Raw genomic sequence first — 26575 nt, forward strand, 5'->3', positions numbered from 1 at the left:
AATGTGAGTGCTGTGTGCTCAGGCTCTGGTTTTCTCAGCACCGTAAAAATAAGTCACAACAACAAGCTTGGCTTACGTCACTTCAGAGTTCCTTCTGGCGGTGCGAATGCAACCAGGAAAATGGCCCTAGGGCAACATTAGTTTTCGGGGAACCACCCTGGTGGCTAGTTAGAACTTCCTGGTGCGAAAGGGGCTAATCAATCACTGCTCTTGATTAAATAACTTTAATGGCTTTAATAAGAATACATTTCTTGAATGCAAATGTTCTGATGAGGAGATTCACATGGTGGACTGTGTACAGCTCACTCAGGGCTGGTCTATGCTAAGTCTGTCAGCAGTCGTGGGCGTGGCTTGTACAATGCGATGTCATATTGCATAGAAACTGCAAACGGCTTATTTTGAGACACTGCTTATGATTTATGGGGATTTAAAAAAAAGATTCTACCATTGTAGGGTGGTTGTGTATACACACTGCCGACACACATTAATGTTCAAACACCATGTAAAAGTAAATTGTGCTTTATAGTGCATGTGTCAAAATAATTTTTCATGCTCCTCCCAACCATTCTTACACAATCTGAGCCTGATGAATCTGGACATTGTCATCCTGGAATATGACTGATACGTCTTTGTAAATTTTTTAAGAAATTAAAAGTTACACACTCCATCAATTAGGGTTAGAAGAACTCTTGCCAAACATATAACATGCTACAAATATAATAATCACTGCAATAATGATCCAATCATAGACTCTTAGCATGTTTTTTGCACAAAAAAAACTTTATTAACATTATAAGTGAACCTCAAGGAACATTAAAACAATAAAAAACAAAATCCTTGTCACGACCCCTTTAAATTGTAGTTTAAAAAAATCTATTTAGAAAAACAACTGCTGAACTGGTCCATTTATTAGTTCTCGCCATAACATTAGATAATTATTGCCCAATCATATCAGCCAGAATTAGTATCAGTGCATCACTACCTACAATGTATCTTGAATGTTGCACAGTTTGACCATGAGAAAGTCAAGACTTGTTGATAGTCTTCCTTCCGTTTCCAAAAACTGTTAAACCTGTTTAACTGATTGGAAAGTTTATTTTTCCACTGAAAAAAAATCTAATCAGACCAGATAAACCAACTCTTCATGCTTTGTTTCAAATGTTTGAATCATCTTCCTCCTCGTGCAAATTTAAGAGTTAATTTACAAACAGTTCTTTGAACAGTACTAAAATGTGTACAAAATGTCAGCTGACTAATCATTGATGACTAATTGTTGTTTTCCCTTGAGGGCAATGTACTGAACGCTGTTCATGGAAACCTATAGAGACGCAGTATCTCACTAGTGACACTATATGAAACAAATGTATCGTATTTATTTGGATAATTTAGGGTGAGATTGCAGTTATGTCAGTTACAGACTTACAAAGGCTCAAATGTCCCTTCTTCTCATCCCATGATGAAATCCCCAAAGGCAAGACATTCTTCAGACTGCATCAAAAGTACTTTGATTACAGTATTTCTATTTGAATGAAGACACTGTGGAATGTTCTTCATTACCTTCAGGACATGTGTCCCATAGATTTCCAGCTCACATATGCTTGACGGGGAAGAGTCGTTTCATGTGGCTAATCTTAAACCCATCAGACACGACCTGGTCCTGTGCCAGAGCCACAGCTGTGAAATTTACTGGTCTGTTCGAGGAGAGAACTGGGGGTAAAAGTGGCCACTGAAACCAGATTCAGCTGTTTGAGGGTTTGCAGCTGTGGTAGACGTGAAGGGGTTGAAGCTCTGGTCTATTATCACTGCTAAAATGTTTATGTTAAAAGGATGATAAAGCCTGTTCATGAGCCATGCTAAAATCTTCCAAGCCAGACCTCAGGCTTCCCCTGAAGCTTGTAGAGCACATGGTCTCCAAAATCACAGATGGCAACACCCAGCGTGCGAGAACACAAGATTGAGCCTCTATTGTTGTTTGTGCTGGTTGTTACACAGCTGGAAATCCAGTCAAACTATTGTTAATTTTTTTTTCTCTCTCTCAGAAAGCATCTAACGGTGTTGATTCTTCACTGTAATTTTAACAAGATTTGTCATAGGAGTGTATTCTGAGAAGGAAAAAAAAAACCATCCCTTGCGCTTTCCTGGGCACTTTGCCCTGTGTCTTTCATGCTTTTGAAGACAGACACTTTAACAACTAACAAGACTTTGACTTCCTGTGTTCTGTCAGTTCAGTGGCAACAAACTGTCATCTGAGAGTCTGAACTTACACGAGCAAACAAATTAACATGCTGTGTACATCCAAAGTCTCTTTATGGTTTCTTAAGATTTATTGAAAGATCTTTTATGCTCTTTTCATGGCAATAGTGTATAGCTAAGCAAAACCACGTTGTTACACTTGAAAACATGAAACGTGTAGAGAAATGGGTTTCCCTTAAAGTCACCATGAAATCAAAATTGACATCAAATTTTTTATGGAATATTGCAATATTGATTATAAATTATTTGTCTGTGCACACCTTTTCTTTTTTTTATCTTTTTTTTTATCAAGTTCCCTCATAATCTTTGATCAAAATAACTCCCCCTCCCTCTTGCAACGACATCTCTTCTCTGATGACGTGTTTACTGGCGTAAGGGTGGGACAACCTGTCACTCATATGACATCACAGCAATAGCAAACCACAACCATCCAATCAATTCCCCATGGAAAAAAATCAAGTCCCACTCTAAATGTTTTCTTGTTCGAGATACTGTTTCACTTGGATATACAGTACATCACAATAGGGAAGAAAAGACTATCGTAACTTTCGTTTCATGCCGACTTTAACAATAACTGTGATCTTAAAGGGGTCATATAATGCCATTTTTGTACAAGCTAATATGATTCTTTAGGGTATAAATGAAAAGTTTGTAATATACTTTAATTAAAAATTCTCATTAGTATTGTGAGAAAACACTCATTTTACCTGGTCAAAAACAGCTCTGTTTTCAGCACGCCGTTTAAGTGCATGTGTCTTTAAATGATAATGAGCTTTGCTCACCCCCACCCCTCTGTTCTGTGCGTACACCCTAACACAATAACCATAACGCGTTGTTCATTATAAACGTGGGATTATGAATTATATTGAGAACGTCGTACATAGAAAACATGCCGTAATGTACCCTGAGTGTAAACCTTAGACGCATTCATCGTGAAGCGTGCAAGCGATTTGCAAAGATTAATATAAAGATTAATATAAAGGTTAATAAAACGTTACACTCACTTCTTCTTCTGGAGGTGCAGGAGGAACACGAATAGTTGGTACCGAAGAAAATTTTTCAGGAGCAGCTTCTTAGCAAAACCAGCTTTATATTGACCCTCGTTTGTAAAGCAGTCTGGTGTGTGAAATGATTCACGCAAACATGAAAGCATTGATGTTGATCGTGGGGAATATTCCCTTCGAAAACAAAACTCAGCCACTGCGTCTTCAGCGGTTCAGATTTAAGAACATCAAAATGACTGCTGTGTTCCTAATTACACCCAAGAACAGAACACCACAATCGCTTAGACGCCATTCTGCTCATAGACAGTGCTCCAGCGTATCAACAATGACGCGCGGACTATGATTGACGGGTCTGTGTTGAAACGCTGCTGTCAATCAATAATCGTGGGAGGGGCGTCCGACCATGTGACGTCACACGGTCGAACGGCTTGATTTGAGAGAAGGGAAAACATATAAGAAGATAAAAAAAAAAACACTGGATGGATTTTTATCATTTTATGATGGTTGTGTACAGGCACTGCCAACCAACATTTCAGTACAATCAACTTGTAAAAGTGCATGTATGACCCCTTTAAGAGTAATATCTTATGTAGTGGAAACTAAACATTGTTCATTTTAGCTAAGTAAATTGATTTAATGATAACAATCATTTTTTGAGATATGTAATATCTCACTAGATTTTAAGAAGTGCAAAAAAAAAAAAGTGTAAAAAAAAAATCCTGTTAAACATACAGTTAAAAAAAAAACAGCAGCTGTGGTTGCAGAAATCACCATTGCGGAATGGCATATTGGTACCAATTCTAACCACATTTCATTATATAATGTTAATATACGAATATACTTGATTATCAAAATTTGTCTTTTACCTTAATATGTACAACCATAATAATACAGGTGGTACAATAGAAAACCACATTAGGAATCATCGTAAGTTGCCTGTCCATAAAACATGGCCAATACTCAAACAGAAATAGTGCACAGGATCAACAAAATGCCATCAAGGTGTAACCATAGACTGTAAAAAATATGGACAAAGCGTCTGTGACGTCACCCATAGACTTCTGAAGAACGGTTTTGAGGCCGTTTATGGGGGGTATGGGCGGCGCCATATTTCAATACAAATGTTCAGAAAGGATAACTTACAGGTATGATTTGTTGTGTCAGATCATGGCCGAGACGTCAAATTTCAGGAATTCCACTCGGCGCAGCCTATGCTCGTTGTCAGCTGTCAATCAAGCTGTCAATCGCGCCCTTATTTGTCATACATTTTATATCTAAATATGATCTAAACTAACGAGTTAGAAAAAAATTCACCCCCCTCACAGTTGTCAGGCACTCGGAACCTATCGAAAAATACAATAAAAGTCCACCATATATTTTACAGTATTTTACAGTAAAATTATATATAATGTTAACCAATTTACGTTTTTTTTCATAATATATGGTACGGTAACTTACAGTTAACCTATTAACATGTTTTTTTGTTTTTTTTTACAGTTTATTTTTCTGTAAAAATTACAACGTTTTTGTTTTTTGTCATGAGTCAGTGGGACCGAAAATTAGCAAATCTGGTTTATACAATGCATGCTGTTCATTTAGAGAGCCACATTTTTAGAGCCACTGATATTAAAGCTTGCATATTTTTCACATCAGTAGAGGGGTAATTGGAGAGCTAGATGCCATCTTTTTATTAGAACCCTTCAGCTTTTCTCATTTGAGTGTGATTATATATTGATTTTAGAATTATATTTTATTAGATAATATTGGACTTTACATCAGATCATCGTCCTGTGAAACCCTTTATGTTCCTTTTGTTCAGTTTGCCTTTGATTTTCATACACAGATGTCATTAAAGACCACTAGCTGTAATGTTATCAAGATCATTAAGATATTTGTAAAAGATAAATGTGGCAGTGTGTCTTGAATATCTTTCAAGTTCTTCGACTGTAGAACTGTTGCACAGATGGCATTAAAGAAAAGGAAAAGCTCAAGTATTTCAAAACTTAACCTATGTGTTCTGTCCCATGTGTGTTGCTCCGTTGTTTTATTGGTTTGTTGAGTAAATATAATTTTTAAATCTGCAGTAATGAACAGTGATAATGGTCATTTTGTTTCGTTTAATCAATTAATCTAAAAGTGGCTTTTTCTCTACAATAATTGCTGTTAGAAGCACAACTGGTTTTGGCTTTTTGTCAATGTCTAGATAACCTGGATACCAATGATTTCACTTTATTGTGCATGTCTTTTAAAATAAGTTTTTTTTATTTAGTAAGGCCTGCATGCATAAAAAGTCAAATAGGCCTATAAATCTTTCATAAAATCACTAACATGCAAATAAATGTCTTCTGCCACTTTTGTCCTGGAATGAGTGCTGCTGTATATGTACATCTGGAAGTTCATGACAGTTCAATTTCTTCTGTGAATGAATGCTTAAAAATCTTGCATTAATGTGGAAGTTGACAGAGAGGAGCAGCTGAGGCAAATTTAGGAAGCAATTTCTCCGAAAGCTTCACTTTAGTGCTCTGAAATGGAGTAAACTCTGAGTAGCTAAACTGGCAGAAGGTCGCTCAGTGGACAGTGAACTCTTGGACAATGTGTTAGTGTCAGTATCAGACTGTGCCTCTGCACTCTTGGTGTGATGACGCAGTGGGTTAACATTAACGCCTTTTCATCCTCTTTTCAAATGCCAGTGTGCAAATGAACCCATGGTACCAGTGTGCTCATGGCCACCTGAGCTGATAGAGCTTCATTTTTAGAGGTTCTTTCGAGTATTTTTGTATCTCTCATAACAGCTGATGTGTAACTCCTATCATGTAAATTTGAAAAACAGGGTTAATAATGAATGCATTTGGATTTACAGGGGCAAAAGGTACAATAGTACTCAAGTAAAACCCCAAAATACTCAGAACTTTACACCTCTGCATATAGAAGGATACTAAAACAAACTAATGTTTTAGTTTACTTTTTTGTGCTTGAATTTTGTTTACCAATTTCTATACTAATATGCAGAACTTTATTGATCTTCATAGGGAAATTTAAAAGAGTAATTTCCTCTTGTTGGCATCAATGACATATGGACGACCAAGCTTTAATCGTAGTCCTTTGCTTTACCATCTGATCTACAAAGGCAGTGAGCGTCTGTTAAATGAGGCTGAATTATGTGAGTTAAATAGCCTATTTGAAATTGTTTTTTCTCTCTCGTTAAATCAACATGAAAACGCTTTTCAAGTAGCGTAGGATAATCACGTTCATTAGAAGGCCAAGCTGAAGCCTGATCTGCTGGAGAAACATCTTTACTTTGAGGTTTATGCTATGAGCTTGTGTCAGTGTAAAATGAGCTTTGCTTGCGTGTTGATTGTTACCTCTGTTCAGTTGTTTTCTGTTTTAAATGACGGACAGAAATTTGATATGACACAGACAATTGCTTTTAGCATAAAGCAGAAAATCACTGTTTCGCTTTCTAAAGCTTTTTCCACTCAAGATACTAATGGGCTTGGTCTAAGAAGGGTCTAATATTTCCTCCCACTTTTTATTTCTAAGATTTATGCCATAGCTTCGGCTGTGTTTGCCATCCTGCCACATGCAGTGTGTTTTAAAAGCTCCCTGATTAAAACTGCATAATCAACAGGATAACCAGACATTTTAGGGACCGTTCATTTAACATCTCTATTTGAAACCCTATCATATCTGAGACATTGCAGCCTCAGAGGAAGAATCTTTGAGCATAAGATCCTAGTTAATGTTTCATTGTGTGTGTTAAGATCTGGCCTCGAGCAAGTTTTGTGAAGATTTGTATAGTGCTTATCTATTTGATCTGTTGAGCTTATTAGTCTAAGTATGCAAATTCCATTCATTTTCCCCAAATTAAACACATTTCTGAATAGTATTAAACGCATCAATTTATATGTACAAAATGAAGCTTTTGAGTATTTTTTTGCAGCGTTTCTCTCAGATTAGCCTTTGTAGGACCTTGAAGCTTTTGTCCTCCTGTAGAGATTGTATCTATACATGATTATCATTATGGATTGCTCAAAGAGCTCTAAAGCATATCAACTTTGCATGTAGCTTCATACACGTGTATTCTTAATACTCAGTGGATATTTATCTACAACCATTTCTTTCAGACGTCATATTCATTACAGTCAGCACTTTTGTGAAGTTTTCAAGCGTAAATCATTAAGTGTTGTTTATGTAACTTAAAGCTTAGTGTAAATATCATCCTTCTGTGTTGGTTATCTTAGAAAAATAGTGTTTTGTTCAGACTGAAGCTGTAAAACTTCAGCTACTTCCCCATTAATTTACAGTGCGGTCTTCACACTCAACTGCCCCATTTTCCTTCATCCTTCTATTGAGTCTCTGATTGGATACTGTCTACTTTCAAGAGAAAGCAAATGTACACCAAATCTTTTGTATTAGTATTTCTTTAGCAACAACCACATCCAGATATTATACACTTGTTTCAAAACATTTATACACAAAACATTGACTTTAAGGCATTAAGACCATGACTCAATTTATTTGTACATTTTTGCGAATTCATTTTATATTTTGTTTTATTAACAAAGTTCGGGAGGAGCACGTTCAGATAATTAACACAAGTGGAGAGCACTCAGCAATCAATGGTAAGAGGTATATATACATTCAGCATCCCTCCACCAACCCTTCTCCACACTTCTAGTACTCTGGGTACTCTGGGTTCGGGCCGAACTTCAAGCTCGGAGCCCTCCCCCGGACAGCACTCCAAATACGCATTAAACTTTACCCCCTCTAATTGTATGTAAGTGTGAACTCGTAAAACAGGAACAACTAAGAAAAAGTACACCATAAGAAAAAAATCTCTAGAAAAACAGATAATGTCTTGGCAGAAGATTACCAGTACTTTTTTCATCAAGTTTACGGACATTTCCTTTGACCATAAAACAGTTTAATACAGTAATTTAAAATACAGGTAAAACACCTGTGAAAAAACAATACAAGGAAGTTCTGTGCATGGACTTTTCTTAGAGTGTATGTTGGAGATTTGGATTTAGATTTGTATTAATGTCTAACACACTATTCAATAATATCTTGGTTTAATAACAAAACATTATTTGTGAACTTGTTTTAGTAATTATGTGGAAGTGTAGTATACAAACTAAATGCATAGCGACACTTTTTTTCTCACAGTGAAATCCATAAATCTCATATGCATATGAAAGGCATTTAGGTGCATTCTTTAAACAAACATCAGTGAGTGTGAGAGTTTAAGTAACATTTCTCTGTAGGATATTGGGACACTAAGGGGCATTCCTTGTCAAATCAAGGAATATTTTGTTCATCTGTAGAAAGACAGACATAAATAGTGATGAAAGCCAAAATATGAAATGTCATGGATGTATTTACTGAGTAATCCACTGTTTTGAGGGAGGTCAAAATTTGAGATTTGGAGCCAAATTACAGGGGGGTAAAAATGACTGTAGAAAGATGGCAGCATCATTATTTTATTTTTTCATAGAGATTGGTAGGTCTATTAGGAAAATCTGTTGACTTTAGCAATCTTGGTTGCGTTATATGCCAACAGTGACAGTAAAAAAATTGGAAAAAGCACTTGTGGGGTTTTTTTGCCTCAAATTTGAATGCCTGTAACTCAAGAAGAATTAAAGGTATCTCAATATCCTTCTGTTCTGCTTCTTAACAAACTTTCCTTTTAATATCTTCATTTTAAAGGCCCTCGATGGTTCAACCTCCGGTTGATTTGACAGGGAATGACCCTAAATCATTATTCAGCTGAAATTGTGTTCTAAACCATAAAATAGGATTAGTGATTGTAGGCGATGTCTTTTACAGTGTAATTTGTTTATATTAGCCTGAGTACTTGTTTTCACATGCATCTCACATTAAAGAGGCGACGACCTAAGCTTAACAAACATTCTGTAATGGTCAAAAGGTCAAAAACCAACCAGTTTGAATGAGATTTGAATATGGAAGTAGAGCTTGTTCCTGGAAGTAGGAGTAAAAGCATTTAGTCACCACATGTGAGTAATTAGCCTATAATCTTTTAAAACTAGAAGTCGTGCCTAGACAGCTCTGATAACCCCATGCAAACTTTTTTCCCTTTGGCAATTATTCCATTATCTAGTTTCTGAGTATTGCTGATGATGAGATAGTCCAAGGCTGTCCATTATGTAATAGCTGTTGATCCAAGGGACTTGCTCGCTGCGTGAGACCAAGCACTGACCAACAGTGAGTTTTACGGAGTGATGGGGTCTAAATCTCAGCCGATGCCTGTCATTTTTGCATTTTTCATCACTCAACTACCTGAGTGATGCCAACGAGACCTCGTCCCAGCGCAGCAGCGGCTCTCACGAATGCAGCGCATGAATATTATCTCGAGCAGCACGCTACTTCGGAAGTAGGTCACCGATTAAACGTGTCTTGTCAGCTGTGTGTGCTCCCCTCGTTTCATTTCACTGTTGAACATCGATATTGTTGTAATAGCCCAACAACAGGAGCCTCGTTGCTCGCGGAATGTGATTATTTGATCGGGAATACAGCGGAGTGAGTGGATGACGAGGTAAATGAAGGATTACTAATCTGTTTTATCTTGGTTATGCGCTTTTCTCTCGCGCTCGCTCTCTCCTCTAGTGGGGAAATAGCTTGAAATATGACATGATTCGTAATCATTGCTGTATGAATTCGGTTCGAGAGACGCTTTTTAGTTAGACTTGCGAAAACTGTTCTTTTATCGTGCTCTGGATACCATCGCGAAGCTCGGAAATTTCGGCAGGGACCTACCGAGCGCTACCCGCTTCGGCGTTTGATTCTCACGGTTGGCCGTTTAGTGTCATTTTCAGCACTGACATTAATTGCTCGGTTTCGAGTTGACCGTGCTGGTTCGGTTTCGCAGTTGGGAGGTATGCGGTGGCAGAAACCGTAGGATGTGAGGCGAACAGCGCTGTTTTTTAGTGTGTGTGTGTGTGTGTATGTATGTGTGTGTGATACGCCCTATGAGCCGCGCGAGCTCCTCTCATCATCATACACCTCCAGCACGCGCTTGCCGCCTTTATCCCGGATTACTTTAATCGCGCTGTACATTTCACTCTGTTTCCTCTTTTTTTCAGTTTTGCCCCCAATCCACACCTTTCCATTCTGTATCTGCAGTGTAGGAGGAAAAAAGAATAACATCTATTTGTGTACAGTGAGTGAGGGGTGAATTTCAAATCACACGAAGGAAAGAACAACTTCTTTCGTCTCTACACGTCAGATATCACGTTAACCCGCATTAACCCACCTATCAAAGCGCAGACTGGATACATTTTCTATTTAACGTTTACGTTTTACGCCCGAAACGCCAGGCTATCCGGATATTTGCCAGAAAGTCGGGTTGATACCTCAACCCGAAAAAAAGAAAAACACCCGGAATGGTGGTAAATTATGGGCAGCAGTCCATTTCCCTTCACCCCTCCTTAAACTAGAAAGGGAACCTCTAATTTTCCACAATATCGTGCCAACAATTCATCCTCCAGCTACCTTCCACTGGAGTTTGTGTTTTGTCACTCAATTGGACATGGCCAGCACTTAGTCTATTATTTTATGAGCCACACTTCCCTTCAGATCAATAACTTGTGACATTCCCAGAATTACAGACTGTTAATTTAGTTTTTAGTGGCACTTAGAAATTGTATTTAAAGCTTTTCACATTTGTGAACACACACTGTAGGATTTAATTGCGGTAATCTTTAAATGACTTTATAAAGCAAGAGAAGAGCAGTAGGCTAATATGCTTTCAACCTATAGATTTTCTTCTGGGTTAATGCTGATTGTTGGTAAATTAGAGATTGTATGTTTTATATGTGTGTGTATATATATATATATATATATATATATATATATATATATATATATATATATATATATATATATAATCCATCACCAAAAATATTTTTAATGCATTTTTGCAGTGTTAACAACAACAACAACAAAACTTAATAAACCTTATGAATATTTTAATAACTGTAATTATAAATAATATCATAAAGATAATTATTGATCTTTACTGTAAATGTGTATGTTTGGTTATTTTACTTTTAGGATAACCTGTTTGTTTAAATATTTAGTCACTTTTGTGGTTGGAAGTATTACAGAATGATTCCCCTCTTTATCTGGCACATGGGTGGATGATTTTAAATGGTAGAGCAGTGGGAGTGAAGAGGATTGTTGCTGAAATGAGAGAATGCTACAGTTGCCTTTTTGTGTCCATATTTTACAGTTGGGTTTTGGAAATGTGAAACACAAAAATGTTTCTTTCGTGGATGCTGAAGTTTCTCTGTGCATTGTAAAGGAGAGCACTGCATGCGTCTGAGGATGACTGATGTTTATGATGACCTCTTTTATTTGACAGATGGAGATTCAAATACAGCAGCTGTCAAACTTAATAACTGAGCACATGAATAAATGGATCTATTCACACAATCCAAGCAAGCCTGTAGCATTCATACTTTTCAAAGCTCTTCTGTCTTTCATGGTGGAGCACAGTGATACTAATAATACAGAACATAAAACTCAAAATCATGTTTAAAACTAAAGCGATGCATCAAACAATTAAAAGATGTCTTTGGCTAATAATAGCTTGGTCTAACTTCAGAGTCAGCTGGAAAGCCTCAAGGACTTCTGTTCCTTTTAAAGAAAGAGGAACTTGTCAATAGGTCAAAGCAGTTAGTGTTTTGTGTCAGTTAGTGTTAAGTTTCACATCGAGCCCAATTACTGTCATATGTCTCTTTGTGTGTTTGACCCCTGACTTGCCTTTCAGTTAATCAATAGGTCTCGGGGAAACATGTTGGACATGTTAAATCTCCAGAATGTCATCAGAAATATTTCTTGCATTAATTTAATATCTGACATTTGAGGTTACAAGTATTCAACCTTGTGTACCACAAAATTGCAAATCAAATAGTTTTTATTCGGAGAGCAACAGTTTAATGGGCACTTTAGATACTATTAGAAGCACCCTGTCCCTGACTATGCAATTTTTACAGATCAGGTGTTTCTGTATCTCTTAAAGGAACATCCTGTCATTATTTACTCACCATCAGGTTGTTTTAAAGCTATTGAAAGGTCCAGTCATTGAGCTTACATGGAAAAGGGCATCTTAAACATGTTTTTGTTATTTGAAGAAAAAAAAGCTAAATGACTTTTGAAACAAAACAAGGGTGAATGAATGATGACAGAATGTTCATTTTGGGATAAATGTCCCTTTAAATGATGCAATTTAAATGTCCCTTCAAATGATGTAAATAGGAATAGCTGACCTAGGTTTCAGACATTGTGGTACTATCACATCAATCATAACACACAATGTCATAATGTTTTGCTGTCTGTCTGTATGTTTTAGCAACTACATCATCATTCATTCATTAAAATAACGGACATAGGCTAATTATGGCAGTGTGTCAGGTCTATTAGAGTCGAATGTAATCAGTTCTTGAGCCTGTGACGCCATTATATGCTAAAGTAATTATGTAAAATCTCAAAGTCAAAATATCAGAAGTGTTACTAGCCTGCTAAAATAAAATATTAAAAGAATGTTATTTATGCATTGTGTGAATTCATGTAGAAAGATGTTTGTTACAAAAGGCCAAAACAACATATGCTAAAAATTGTTTATTGCACCTGCTCAGTTTAGTAACAATGTTTGTCCCTTACCAATTAAAATTCTTTAAACTCTTGCCAAACCAGAAACCTGATTAAGGTGGCACATAAGGCCACATTTGTGCTGATTTTTCAGCTTTAGTTTACATAGTCGGTTCGGTTGCATTAATATTAATTAGTAAAGGTTATGAAATTCTTAATGGTTCCTGTACACATTATATATTTAATCATAGCAGTTACAGCTTTGAAATTAATAATTAAAAAATGCTGTATATTTATTTTTATAGGTTTTGCATGACAGAGTGTGATGACCCATGCACGGCAGAGGAACTCTTTATGTGGATATAAGAGTGAATCTGCGGACCAGGTGAGCTGTAAGACAACTATGGACAGAACTTGGCCAGAAAAGAAGGCTAAAACATGCTCTACCCAAAGAAGAAAAGGTAAGGAAATAAAAGGGAAGACCACCGAGAGAGACCGGAAGCTGTACCCCCTCAGGGGACGACATGGATTGGGTGAAGTGAGCGCGCTTAACTGCTGTGTCGTACTGACGCGCTTGGACGAGAGCGAAACTTGTAGGAACAGCATGAAGGCCAAGGTGAAGGAAATGCAGGGGAAGGCGAAAATCTGCAAGTGTCGCAAGAAAGCCTGTAAGATTTGCCGGTCAGCGCCTGAACCAAAAAGCAAAGTGAAACCAGATAAATCTGCCTTATACACAGAATTCATCCCCGAACCTCGCCAGAGACGGCTGGCCTCTCTGAATGCAGAGGCCGTTAACAGTCTGCTGTTGGACAGAGAGGACCCCCAAAAGACATCAAAACTCTCAAAGAAGCAGCAACAGACAAAAGGAGACACTTCTCTTTCTAAAGACACAGCGAAAGATAATGATTGTTCCAGAAAAGCCCAAGATAACAGAAAACGCACATGTATCGGAGAGACCGAACAATGTCGAAACCCCAAAAAAGCGAAGGCGGAAGCTGACGCTATTGATCTCCAGACTCTAAACAGTCCTGCTCCCAAGCGCCTGGCTGGTTTAAATGCGGCCGCCCTGCTCAAGCTGACCAGCACGTCCTCTGGAGTGAAGCGCAGAGGTAAAACAGATGGCAAGCCGAGCAGTGGAGGGGTGCGAGGGAAACAGCTACAGTCTAAATCGCGTAAACAGCAGCACAACTTGGCCTGTCAGTCCAAGTTAAAAGTAGCGCAGCAATGCTGCAGCCTTTGTGAGAAGCAAGCCCTCCACACAGAAGCATTGTGGGACGGGAGCACAGGAAGCCATGGCTTTATTAGCCCCGGATATCAGTGCAGATCCATGCTCGGCTTTCCCCTGAAGCCTGTGAAGGAAGAGAAAACAGAGACTGATGTGAAATCATATTACTGCTGTTCCCAGGAGAGATCAGTGGAGTACTGCCATAGACTAGCCTTGTTCCTCGGCCAGAAAACCTTCCCGGAAACCGATGAACATTCTCTGAAGGGATTTCTTCCTTCTCCTCACACCCTGACGCATCCAGCAATGCCCATCGGTGCCCATTCCTATCCATGTTATCCTGGGTACTATGTCCACATTGCCCATCACGGGACTCCGGCGCATCCCGTAAGCTCAAATCCAGGAAGCCACACGCCCTCGTCAGTACCCCAGCTGACGATGTGTACTAGTGGGGTCCAGAGACCAAAATTGCTACCCTCTTCAGTTTCCCATACCACAGGGATCCCTCATCCGGCATACTGTAACTCTGTGGGCACCTGCTACGGAGAAGCCTGCAGGCTCAACAGCTATGCCTACAGACCCACGCAACCCATCGCTAGCAGGGGCTGCTCGTACAACGCAGGATGCTCCAGCTGCATGCACAAAATGGAAAAAGGTAGGATGGGTAATGGAATGAAAGATAAAAATGTCTCTCACTTTAACTTTACAAGGATGTTTGAGCATTTGAACTTGAAACAGATTGCCTGCTGTTTTTGTGATTGAAGTATGGAAGAGAGAGTGAGAGTTGGTAAACTGTGCCACATTTTATGTTTAAGTTGGGCTGCATTTAGTAAAGAACTGCAAGCTTGCAAGACGCTGTTAAAGTTTAAGTACTTCATAAAGCAAATATGCACAAATGCGCGTCAAACAGACAATGCAACAGATAGGTTTTTTAAAGTCAACATTTCTGTGATTAAAGTCGGGTCGACGTTGACTAGTCGCTGATGACGTCATTAATGAACGAATAAGCCTGAACCTCGAGCTGAGACTCGAACGCGGGTTGCCTTGTGCACAGCTATGGCATATGATACAGCGCTGCCCACAAGGCTATTGCTCCTACATAACAGCTTATTTTTATCAGTTAATTATCAGTTAATTTGTCTTTGGGTCGTTATACTCCTCACAGATTTCTGCTTGTTCTAAATCAGATACAAATAAAGTAGCACAGTAAATATAACATTTATGTGAATGCATTAGGGAGAGAGCAATTGCGTATAAATGAATTCTACCTGGCAGCGTCTCTCGAATAATGGTTCAACTGTGTGTTCTTTTTACTAAGAAATATATGCTAGAACATTTCAGTTTCTAAGCTATTTTATTGATAAATCACAACAGTGCTGACAATACACTTTTGCGCTTCTGAATGATTCTCTGTACGTGAGAATCATAAAAAATGACAGTAGAGAATTATGTCACAAAAAAATTTATCCATTTTAAATAAATACTATTCTTTTGAACTTTAAGATTAATGAAAAATGTAAATTGTAAAACAGTTTCCAAAAAAATATTAAGCAGTACAACTGTTTTCAACATTGATAATAATGAGTAGAGATGCACCGATGTATAGGCCAATAATTGGTATCAGCCGATAAAAGCAATTATTTTTACTATCGGCCATCAGCCAATTGTTTAAAAACAGAAGATGATCCAGTCCAATTCTATCTTGCCAATCAAAAGGGGGGTGGAAAAACATGTTCAGACTGCAACTCATACTGTGTGTGAAAAAAGTCTCTCTTTTGTTAAATTTCAGGCAAGTTAATGTGACAATACATTAACAGTAAAAAAAATAAAAAGCAGCCTCTATTTGACCCTATGAATCACCCGTAGTTCAAGCCAGGGTTGCCAGATCTGCGTTTTTTCCCTACATCAAACATTATTTGTAGCACCTCCCATCCAATAATTGCAAAGAGCTTTGTGCTTTGTTTTAAGTCTCAGCTTTCAAATTCCGTCCATTTTATCACAAAATTCAAACAATAAATAAAGTTTAGGCACTCTTAAATGTGACGTGACAAACCGCTGTAGCGCCTCCGTTCAAGCAGCAGCGTGGAGCACGAGTCATCTCTTCCACTTTAATACAAGTTATAACACACACAAAAAAAAAATGATGTAACCGAAATGAATTAAGTCTCATGTAATCGCCCAATCAGCGCTAGCAGTTCGTTTGTTATCTATAAAAAAACGTATGTGCAACAGAGTTGCATACATTTCAGTTTTTATTTGTGTAATTATTAAATATGAAAATAAATACCAGTTGAATATCATGGAATATAATTAATATCAATATCATTCTGAATAATCGGCTATCAGTATCAGCAGAGAAATTTCGTATTGGGACCATCTCTAATAATAAGAAATGTTTTAGCACCAAATCATCATTATGTGACTCTGAAGACTGGACTGCCATCACAGGAATGAATTAGATTTTAAAATATATTAAAATAGAAAAGTTATTTCACAGTTCACACACACACACACACACACACACACACACACACACACACACACACACACACACACACACACACACACACAGACACATAGGATATATACTTTTAATTTGCACATTGTTTGGAGGAGAAAATTGACTGGATGAATAAGATAATGAAAATATAATTTGACTTATATTAAGCCTTATGTACCGTATAATCCATAAGGTATACATAAAAAGAGTGACAATGACACATCTTGCCTCACTTTCCCCTATAATGTGAGAGATGGCTTCTTTTTTGTTTTAGAAAATATCATTATGTAAATTAACAAATGACTGATTTTTAGAGAAAATGTATCTCTTAAATGGATGGAAGGATTTCCACATTCATCATTCTATGCCATGTTTGTATCCTCAGCCTTGACCCAGTCTCAGCAGTAGACATCTTTATGAATGAGCTCACACAGTCTCAAAGTGATTGATCTAAAGGTGTACACAAGAAATACAGTGACATTAAAAGATGTCAAGAGAAACCCTGTCAAGGTTGCGGGGAAAAAAGTAACTGCTTGAATAGGAGACAAAAGAAATGAAATTCCCTTCCCCAGCCACGTCATTGTGGCTGCATGTTCCCTGCAGTCTGTTCGCTGTTGGTTTGCATGTGAGTAATTGCCACAGGTGGGGAAGGGGTGCTGGTTATTTTTGTTGGCAGGAGACTTGAACTGTCTGTTCATTGTGAGGTGGCAGCTGTGGTCTTGCAGACGCATGTGAACCTCGGTACAGGCAGAGACCTCCGCAGAGATGCTCCCTTGTTGGTTTTTAACCACACGGCTCCGTTATACGATGTAATTTTTCACTCACTGTAATCTCCATTAATGAGACAGTAATCTGACTCTCTGTGGGTTTCTCTTTAGGTACAGAATGACTTTCACCGTGACAAGACAAACAAGCAAAGCAGAGGCATTTTAGTATTAATTTGAAGTTGGTATATTTGGTTTGCTATTAAATGCATGTGGAAATTGTAAAGCTTTGCACTTTAAAAAATTACACACTTTCAAAAAATCTCACATGCACAAAGTGCTGTATTGAACCGTTCAATACTGTGCGAGCTAAAACTGAGTGTAAATTTATTAAAACTGTCTGTATACTGCAGGGGGAAGTGAAGTTTTCCTCCAATAACGCAACACTTTCATGCTTGAGTGAATGTACAATGATTGTGTTTTTCCTTACACGCTTACCCAGACTCGATCCGCAGAGACCAAGCGCTGTGAACTGGGTTATCTTAAGTATTGTTATCTTTTTTTTTTGTGTAGACTGAGTGTGATTACCACTCCAACGGCATGTCATTGTGTGCACTTGGCTGTTTGATTTGGTCAGATTTGGTGTTCAATTTACGCTTGTTGGTTCTATTAGATTTGGAGTCTAGATTGTAATAAAATGTCTGCATTTACTATTCATTGATGTCAAACCTCAGGGGATGAGTAGGGTAATACTGATAGACCTGATCTTTTGCATGAGAGGAGTCTGCCCTGCTGCAGTTTAAAACCACCAACTTGTTAATCAGCTATTAAAGAGTCATTCCTCTTCTCTCATTGCAATGGTGAAGTGGCCAGTAAAACAGAAAATCAAGAGAGAAGAGAGAATTAATTTCAGACAAGTCTTCATGCCTTCACTCTCTGACCTCTAACCCTGATTTGACCATGCAGATAGACTAAACTGCATTTAAATGACTGAAAATGAAACTCAGCAGTCTCACAGGATTTCCAATTTAATTTAAAAATGGAAGACTTATGATTTAATTTAGAAAATAACTCTATAAAATAATATTTTAAAGAATATTAGATAGTTTAAGACCATGGCAGCAAAGGAGTGAGGGACAAGTTTAGTTTAATCAGTATGTCAATGTTTTTAATATGTTTAATAAGTAAATTTAAGTGTTCTTTGTTAAAACTTTTAAAGGTCAATTTTTGAAGTATAAAATTTCAAATTGCACTCATTGTTTTTTTCCTTTTAATTTGACAGTTCCCAACTATGCACTTTTAATTTCTGGTTGTTCTTTTCAATACAAAACCAAATCATTAGGAATTATTAGTATATGAAACATACTGTATCTTTGTTTTAGCCTATATTTTGTAACTTGAGTCTCTGGTCACAGTGAACTTATCTTTGTATGAGAAAACGAAAGATCAAGATGTGAAGAATAAAATCACCTTTTGCTCCATGGATAAAAATCAGGATACAGTACAGCTTTGGAACAAATCATGACATAATTTAATTTCTTGGGTCAAGATGAACCCTAAAAATGCACATTTCTTGTCCTCTTTATGCATTACCAGAAGAATGCATCACATGTACTTGCTCACACCTCACATTTCCTCATCACTATGGGAACCACATAGGCAATTGACAGGTTTCCCAAGATTGGCTCATCCACTCTGATTTTTTTATTTATTTATTTATTTTTTACTGCCCACACAACCTTTACGACACCCTTGGATCACAGCAATTGGATGTTATTGAAATGATAATGCACCGTCATTGTTTTGTTTGAGTTCAATTATGAATTAATAATCAAGTGCTTCACTGTTTCCACATTTCTAAATTGATATGTAGTTCCTGTCATAAAATCCAATCCCCTCAAGGTTGTATATAATTGTGGTTACAGCTCTTAGCTTTGCATCTGACCACGCAGCATCTGGCACACTGACTCATTTATGACTGCATTAGTCTGTTGTGTTGTATTACATGCAATATGGTGTTTATGATCATAAATGCATGTTGAGCATTTTATGAACCAATGATTTTTGCTTTCTCCGCTCTGTAGAAGACTACTCTTACCCTCTGGATGACCACAGCTCATCCATCACGATGCCTTCTGCCCTGCCTCTGTCCATCTGCCCCATCTCCAGTGTGCCTCCATCCACCCAGTCAGTGCCCCACCTGCAGACGCCTCTTCCCGATGCCAGTCGACCCCAGGTGCAGATTAGAGTGGGACGGGAATGCCCTCAGAGGGCCAAGCCGCCCAGTGGCTCTCGTTCTGGGGTGCAGGACTCTCCTGTTTGCCCCCATGTTAAGGATGGCCAGCTGGTAGCAGGCCATGGCAGCGGCTCTGCCAAGCAGCCTAAGATCAGTCGTCGCCGGGCAACAAACGGCTGGATGCCTGTTGGTGTGGCAACAGAAAAGGAAGTATTCATCGTGGTATGTACTCAAGTTACCCTGTCCGGGGATGGTGTCAACACACACTGGCGTATTGAAAGTTTCCTAAAAAGACATTTAGGAGGTGCCCGGAGCAAGACGGGATAGTTCACCCAAAAATGAAAATTCTTTCATTAATTACTCAGCCTTGTGTCGTTCCAAACCGACTTTCGTTCATCTTCGGAACACAAATTAAGATCTTTTTAATCAAATCTGAGTTATTTCTGTCCCTCCATTGACAGCTAGCAACTACCACTTTGTCGCTTCAAAAAGTTCATAAAGAGATCGTAAAACTAAGTCCAAATGAATGATTTAGTGCAAGTCCAAAATTTTCTGAAGAGATATTACTTTATATGATGAACAGATTGAATTTAGGCTTTTATTCACATTCATCAACTCACACATCAGATATGGTAAATGTTAACTCAAGCATGTTTGCTTGATGTGTGAGAGCCAATGAGGTTCATTCTCGTGTTTTGCAGCACATTTGAGCTTCCGCAAGAACCAATGAGGTTCATTCTCGTGTTACGCAGTACGTGTGCGCTTCAGCGAGAGGTTTGTTCTCACGCATCAAGCAGGTTCGATTGAGTTTATGTTCACTGATCAATGTTTATATGTTAATAAAAGACTAAATTCAATCTGTTCATCTTAAAAAGCAATCGTGTCTCTTCAGAAAATTTGGACTGAACAGCTCATATGGATTAGTATGGATTCATATGGATTAGTTTTACGATCTCTTTATGAACTTTTTGAAGCATCAAAGTGTCAGTTGCATAGCTGTCGAAGGAGGAACAGAAAACACTCTGATTTCATCAAAATGATCTTCATTTGTGTTCCGATGTTAAACCAAAGTCGAATGGGTTTGGAACAACATGAGGGTAAGTAAGAATATAATTTATTCATCCTTTAAAGTAGCGATTCATTGAAAGATATTGCATTTATTATATTATTATTATTATTTTTCCTGGTAAATTACAAAATAATGCCCCAGGCAAATTTCTTTTGAACAGCTGTTGCAAAATGTCTGTAGTAAACATTGTATTGCGTTCATTGGAAAGGTCATGATTATTAAATTCCAATGAGGTGCTTTTAAACAAGTATTTTCATGCTGCTGTTTTCTTCTCCTTTTTAGTGTTTTTAAGAACTTATAAATAACTTTAAGAAAATTAGTTTATGAAATGTTTACACACATTACTTCAGGATTCAGCAGAAGAACTATTTAGTTCTCCACACTGCAGAGTCACGCTCACGCCTTAACTTGGTCTTTGGGCTGCTCTGTAGACCTTATGCGCCAGAAACAAGCATGCAGATTTACATATTGTAGAGTTAACGAAAGTTATCATGACCATTGTAATGTTGAATGCGGATGTCATAACAAATCTCAGTAGACCGGGAAGATTTTAAAGCAAGTGGTTCATTCATAAATCTGTAAGATCTTATCTTCATGCTGTGGAAGTATAAACCGGTAGACAGAACACAAAGAGCACAGGGGGTGGGGGACTGAAAAGGGGCAGGGACTACGTAAGATCTGTTAGAATTTGGATACTAGTTTTACCCTAAATAGAGTACTAAAAACAAGTCATTTTTTTTCATGAAAGACTCTACTATGTAATGATGGTAGATACTGTATATTTTTCCTCATCAGTATTTGTGCAAAATTTCGATATAGATTTCGATGTAGAAAGTTTTTTGTTAAAGGGCCCCTATTATGCTATTTTAAAGTTTCCTAATGTTGTTGTGGAGTCTCCTACAACATGTTTACATGCATCAAAGGTAAAAAAAAAAAAACTGTTTAATTTTCTCATAATATACATTTGCACATCATCACATTTTCAATGACTCTCAAACGACTCGTCAAATGAATCAATCTCTCTAAATCCCTCCATTCCGCGATATACTCTGCTCTGATTGGCCAGACAGCTCAGTCTGTTGTGATTGGCCTACCATGTACAGCGCAAAACTTCAATGGTAGTGTAGATATATTTCAGCATTAAATCCATAGGTCACACTTTAGTTTAGGGTCCAGTTCTCACTATTAACTAACTGTTAACTACGACTTTTGCCTCACTAAACTCCTAATTACTGCTTATTAAAAGTTAGAAAGGTAGTTGTTAAGTTTAGGTATTGGGTCAGGTGGATTAAGGGATGTAGAATATGGTCATGCAGAATACGGCATTAACATGTGCTTTATAGGTACTAATAAACAGCCAATATCCTAGTAATATGCATGGTAATAAGCAACTAGTTAATAGTGAGAATTGGATCCTAAACTAAAGTGTTACCAATCCATGTATTAGTTTTTATATTTTTAGCGGTGGTGCTCTCAATTAGCATGTTAACATGCTGTGCTTTAGCTGACCTATTTAAAGGGTCCTTTTTTTAATTGATCTCCTTTCGCTTCTGCAGTCATGCATTTAGATGTCTTTTAACATCTGTTATAATTGCTTCGTAATTCATGCTGTTTTTTTATAGCTCCCCACATGTTGCATTTGAAAGACAGTGTGTCAAGTTAAAATTAGTGCAATTTCTGAAATGCATTTTCAGACTAGTCGTTCAGACAACCCACCCACTACATGATTAATCTATATCAAGTAAAGCTTTAAATAATTCAGCTGGCTTCAAGTTGACCCCTTATTGGAGTTTTTAAAATGTGTAGCTTTTGTAGTACATGTCTAACGTGATACAAAAGTGTATAATGAGATAAAATGTGGAACTCTATATTTTTCATTTGATTGAAGGGTGAGGAATCAACATCCCTGCGCAGATGCTATGAAGGAGTGCAGAGAGATGGAGAGGTGATCAGGGTCAGAGACGCCGTGCTACTGCGCTCAGGTCCCAGGAAGAAGTCCTTGCCTTATGTGGCCAAAGTCTCCGCCTTCTGGGAAGACCCTGAGTCAGGTAAGGCTTCCTCTAAACGCTGTTTTCTCTAATACATCAATGAAAGTCACAGAAGAGCTCACTATACTTGAATCCTACTTTTAGGGGAGCTGATGATGAGCTTGTTTTGGTACTACCGCCCAGAACACACTCAGGGGGGTCGCATTCCCAGCATGCACTGTGAGGTGAGTCTAGAATTGCTCATGGCACAGCCATGTGGTCCTCCGGGGACTTGCAATGTCAACATTTGACTTCCTTTGATTATGAGTTTCATATAGGAAGTGGGCAGCACAAGTTTCCTGTGTTCAGTAAACCACTGGAATAGGGACACTGGACAAACAAATGACTCCCAGCACTCTCAAACATGTTATGAACACTGTATATCTACTATAATTCATGAAAGGAATGATATTTTAACATGCCTGTATCTTCCAACTTCCATGTATTTGATTCAATATGTATCTGCATTTTCATTTCACATTGTATTTGTTGCAATATTTATTTAGTACACTTACAGCATGGATTCCCTTAAGTTAAATATAAAATATTAAAGCTGTGTGAATTTTTCCAGAATGAGATTTTCGCGTCTCGGCATCAGGATGAAAATAGTGTGGCATGTATTGAGGATAAGTGCTATGTGTTGACATTAGCACAGTACTGTAGGTAAGCGATCATATTTATTTATTCCAAGTGTCAAATGTATCATCACCTCCTATCCTTTGTACAAATCTGATCTTTAATGTTTCAGATTTTGTGCCTTGGTGAAGTGTCATGAGGAGGGCTTACCCAGACGTAGCCCCCTGGTCCCTCCCTCCGACTATGTAATTCCAGCTCATCGTTGCGTGCCCAACGACATCGATCCTGACCTGGTGTTCGTCTGCCGCCACGTTTACGACTACCGCTACGGCCGTCTGCTGAAAAACCTGCAGTAGGTCTGGATGGAGCCATACACTGAAACCAGAATCCAAAACGTTATGACACAATCAAAGTCCTATCAACTGGACGGCCACAAGTCTTTAGGGAGTTGTTATTGTTTCCCACTTTTTTTCCTTTAGGATAAATGCTCTCGGCGTAGCACTCCTTAAAAAAAACTAAGTTTCAACTATTATCCCTTGTGACTTTATATAACGGCATTCTGAGCACAACTTACCTTGAGTTGAAAGGTACCGATCGCCAAAATGTGATTTTTTCACTCCATGAATTCGAGTATTTATTTTTGCAGTTATCTTTTATATTTGCTGAATGAGTGTAAAAAGAACAAAAAATTAATGCAGGTACATTAACAATGACCTTGAAATATGTAATAGAACTCTAATATTCTCTTTTTGGTAGTAAACGCACCCTTATTGAACTAATTATCTGTAGATGGAAGGTTCAAAATATTTATTTTTAGATAAATTGAACACAAGCTCCGTGTTTTAGGAGGCACCAATCGGTTTGATCCTCAACGCACTGGCCAATCATTCATTTAGTCATCATAACAGGGTGTGGGGGATCATAGATTTATTGTGGCGGACCAAATATTCCAGAATGCATTTGGTTAACTTACCGTTCTTTTGACTGACCAATGTGTAATGAGCTTTCGTCCTCCCGTCGCCCATCATGACTTGCCTTATATCCTACACCGAGTTTCCCCGTTTTCTGCCTTCCCAGCAAACCAAAGGTTATCACGCCACTCCTTAACATCCACCTTCGCAACTCCATTAGTTTGCACTAAAATGTATCATTCACCAAGTCAGCAGTCTGACTCAGTTCAAAATGTCACCTGCTACTGATCTCCAATGCAGGAAAATACTGTGTATTTGTTGTACGTGTACAAAGATACGAGAGAACTCGCAAACTGTCAGTTACAAATGTGAATGGACAAACTTTATCTCGCGTGCACAGGCCTGCTTTCAACATGTGCCCTTTGCTTCTCGTCCTACATGGTAGTTTTGTTACAAGATCGCTAATTATGAAATGAGGAAGCTGTTTTATATGGTCTGTTTGTGCCTTTAAATAGTTAACAGTCTGCTATGTGAAGAAACACTGGTTGATTGGTTTTGTTTTTCCTCAAGCCTCTTCGCGTTTTTGGCCTGCTTGTTTTTCACCACATTTTTATCTGTGCTAAAAAGCATCGATAAGATTGTCTGATCGCACTATGCTGACCTTTACACTTCCCTGTTTTGGACTTTTTTTTAAAAAATCAAGAGGACTTTACATAAAAGTTACAAAGTGATATTGTACTCACAGGGACTCCCAAAAAGGTCAACCTCTGATGGAGGAGGAGACATGTTTGTTGTTTTGTTTTGTTTTTTATGTAAAGACTATTTGACTTAGGTTTTTTAAGTTCAAATGTGATTTGTTGAGGTATTTTTGAATCCATTCCTTTCACATTATTGAGATCTAAGTGAATGTTAATCAATCGGAAGTAATTATGTCATTGTGATGAAGTTGAGATATGACCTCTGTCGTTTAGTAGTTATACGCCCTTTGTGTATATATATATATATATATATATATATTTATATATATATATATACACCAAACTATACAAAAGCAGAAGCGAAATAATCTCGTCCTGATCTTCCGTTCTGTTTTTTTTTTTTTTTTTTTTAGTTAATGTTATCTCCCAGCGTCAGATATGCCAGTTTAGACGTGTTAATGCCATAGCGGTTTCGTGGAACATTTCAGCAGAGCTTTTGCTTTGGTTGGCAGTGTGGTTGAGTAGACTCCTTGATGGTTGCTGTTTTTGTCAAAATTATGTATTTTTGAAATGTATACTTCTCTAGCAGAATGTTCTGGATGGCAAATACAACATATTGTGTACCAAAATGAGGAGAGGTGGAGAGGATTACGTTCATTCCTCTGTATACAAAACTGACCATGAATTCCAAGCTCTTTGCTCCTTTGATGAATGGCTGTTTGTGTGTATGTGGGCGAGCGTGTCTATACAAATATATATATTTCAGTGCAGCATGGAAGTACTGGGCATTCTTTGAAATAATAGATCTAGCACAGCGCATTTGTATTATTTAAGATAGAAATGTATATTATAAGAGGAAAATATTTAAAAGGAATAAATAATATATGAGCATCAAATCCTTTGTCTTGTTTGTTTTACTAATACCGAATTGAGTTCCTTGACTTCTGATGTATTGATGTGGATCCAAATAAACCATAAAGCACATCATTACATATTTAACACTGGTTGTGAGATGTTAACAGCTTCTCAAAGCCCATCCTGAGGCATCTTTCAAAAAAATCCATATTACATAATGAAGTTTTCCTTATACGTGTGTGTATTTTTCCTGTAGGCTCTGTGTATTGCTGTAACTTAAATCAATGTTCAATTAATATTACATTGTGTATTAAAAAACCTTATTACTGAAATTATTAGACACATTTTTCAAACAAAAACATGAGGAAGAATATACATAACATAATTAGTTATAGTTATTCAATGCATAATTGAGAATGGTTGAATAAAAGTCATTTTAATTTATATTTTAATATATTTTAGTGAACACAAGCTGCACTGGTGCAGAGTTGCCACAGGGTGTCATGCTGAACCTACCTGGACCCTCTTCTGCCCAACAACACTGTCTTGTTAGAGAAATGAAGCACTGCTGGCAGTTGCAAATACTTAATATGCAGTAAAACATTCACCATTGCCACGTCGCCTTATAATGCAAATCAACAAAAATATTTGGTCCCACTTTATATTAAGTACTATGTACTTACATCGAAAAATAAGTACAGTGTACTTATTGTGTTTATGTTGTATTGTAAAACACTTTTGCTGCTATTGAGGTGTGATACGGGTAAGGCTAGGGACAGGTGTGGTGGTATGGGTAGCTTTAAGGCTGGATTAAGGTGTACGGGAAGGATCAACAGTGTAATTACAAATGTAATTACATTAATTTATTACAGCTGTACAATGTATGTACACAATATGTCCATTGTATCAAA

At 37.7% G+C, this 26575-nt stretch overlaps 1 protein-coding gene across 3 annotated transcripts in view; it reads left to right on the top strand.

Moving 5' to 3' along the window:
* Nucleotides 1-25705, top strand: part of bahd1 (bromo adjacent homology domain containing 1) — a 34388-nt gene extending 8683 nt beyond the window's left edge. Inside the window, exons 1-7 of one of the 3 annotated variants that reach the window (XM_082142913.1) lie at nucleotides 7966-9648; nucleotides 13172-14743; nucleotides 19377-19750; nucleotides 22486-22645; nucleotides 22730-22809; nucleotides 23196-23287; nucleotides 23373-25705. In XM_082142913.1, coding sequence (XP_081999039.1) covers nucleotides 13192-14743; nucleotides 19377-19750; nucleotides 22486-22645; nucleotides 22730-22809; nucleotides 23196-23287; nucleotides 23373-23556 — 2442 coding nt within the window. In that variant the 5' untranslated portion in view covers nucleotides 7966-9648; nucleotides 13172-13191 and the 3' untranslated portion in view covers nucleotides 23557-25705. The other 2 variants (XM_082142912.1, XM_082142911.1) reach the window with 2 other exon arrangements.
* The last annotated feature ends 870 nt before the right edge of the window (nucleotides 25706-26575 follow it).

The sequence above is a fragment of the Leuciscus leuciscus genome (genome assembly GCF_965113295.1).
Source record: "Leuciscus leuciscus genome assembly, chromosome: 17".
NCBI classification, from domain to species: Eukaryota; Metazoa; Chordata; class Actinopteri; order Cypriniformes; family Leuciscidae; genus Leuciscus; species Leuciscus leuciscus.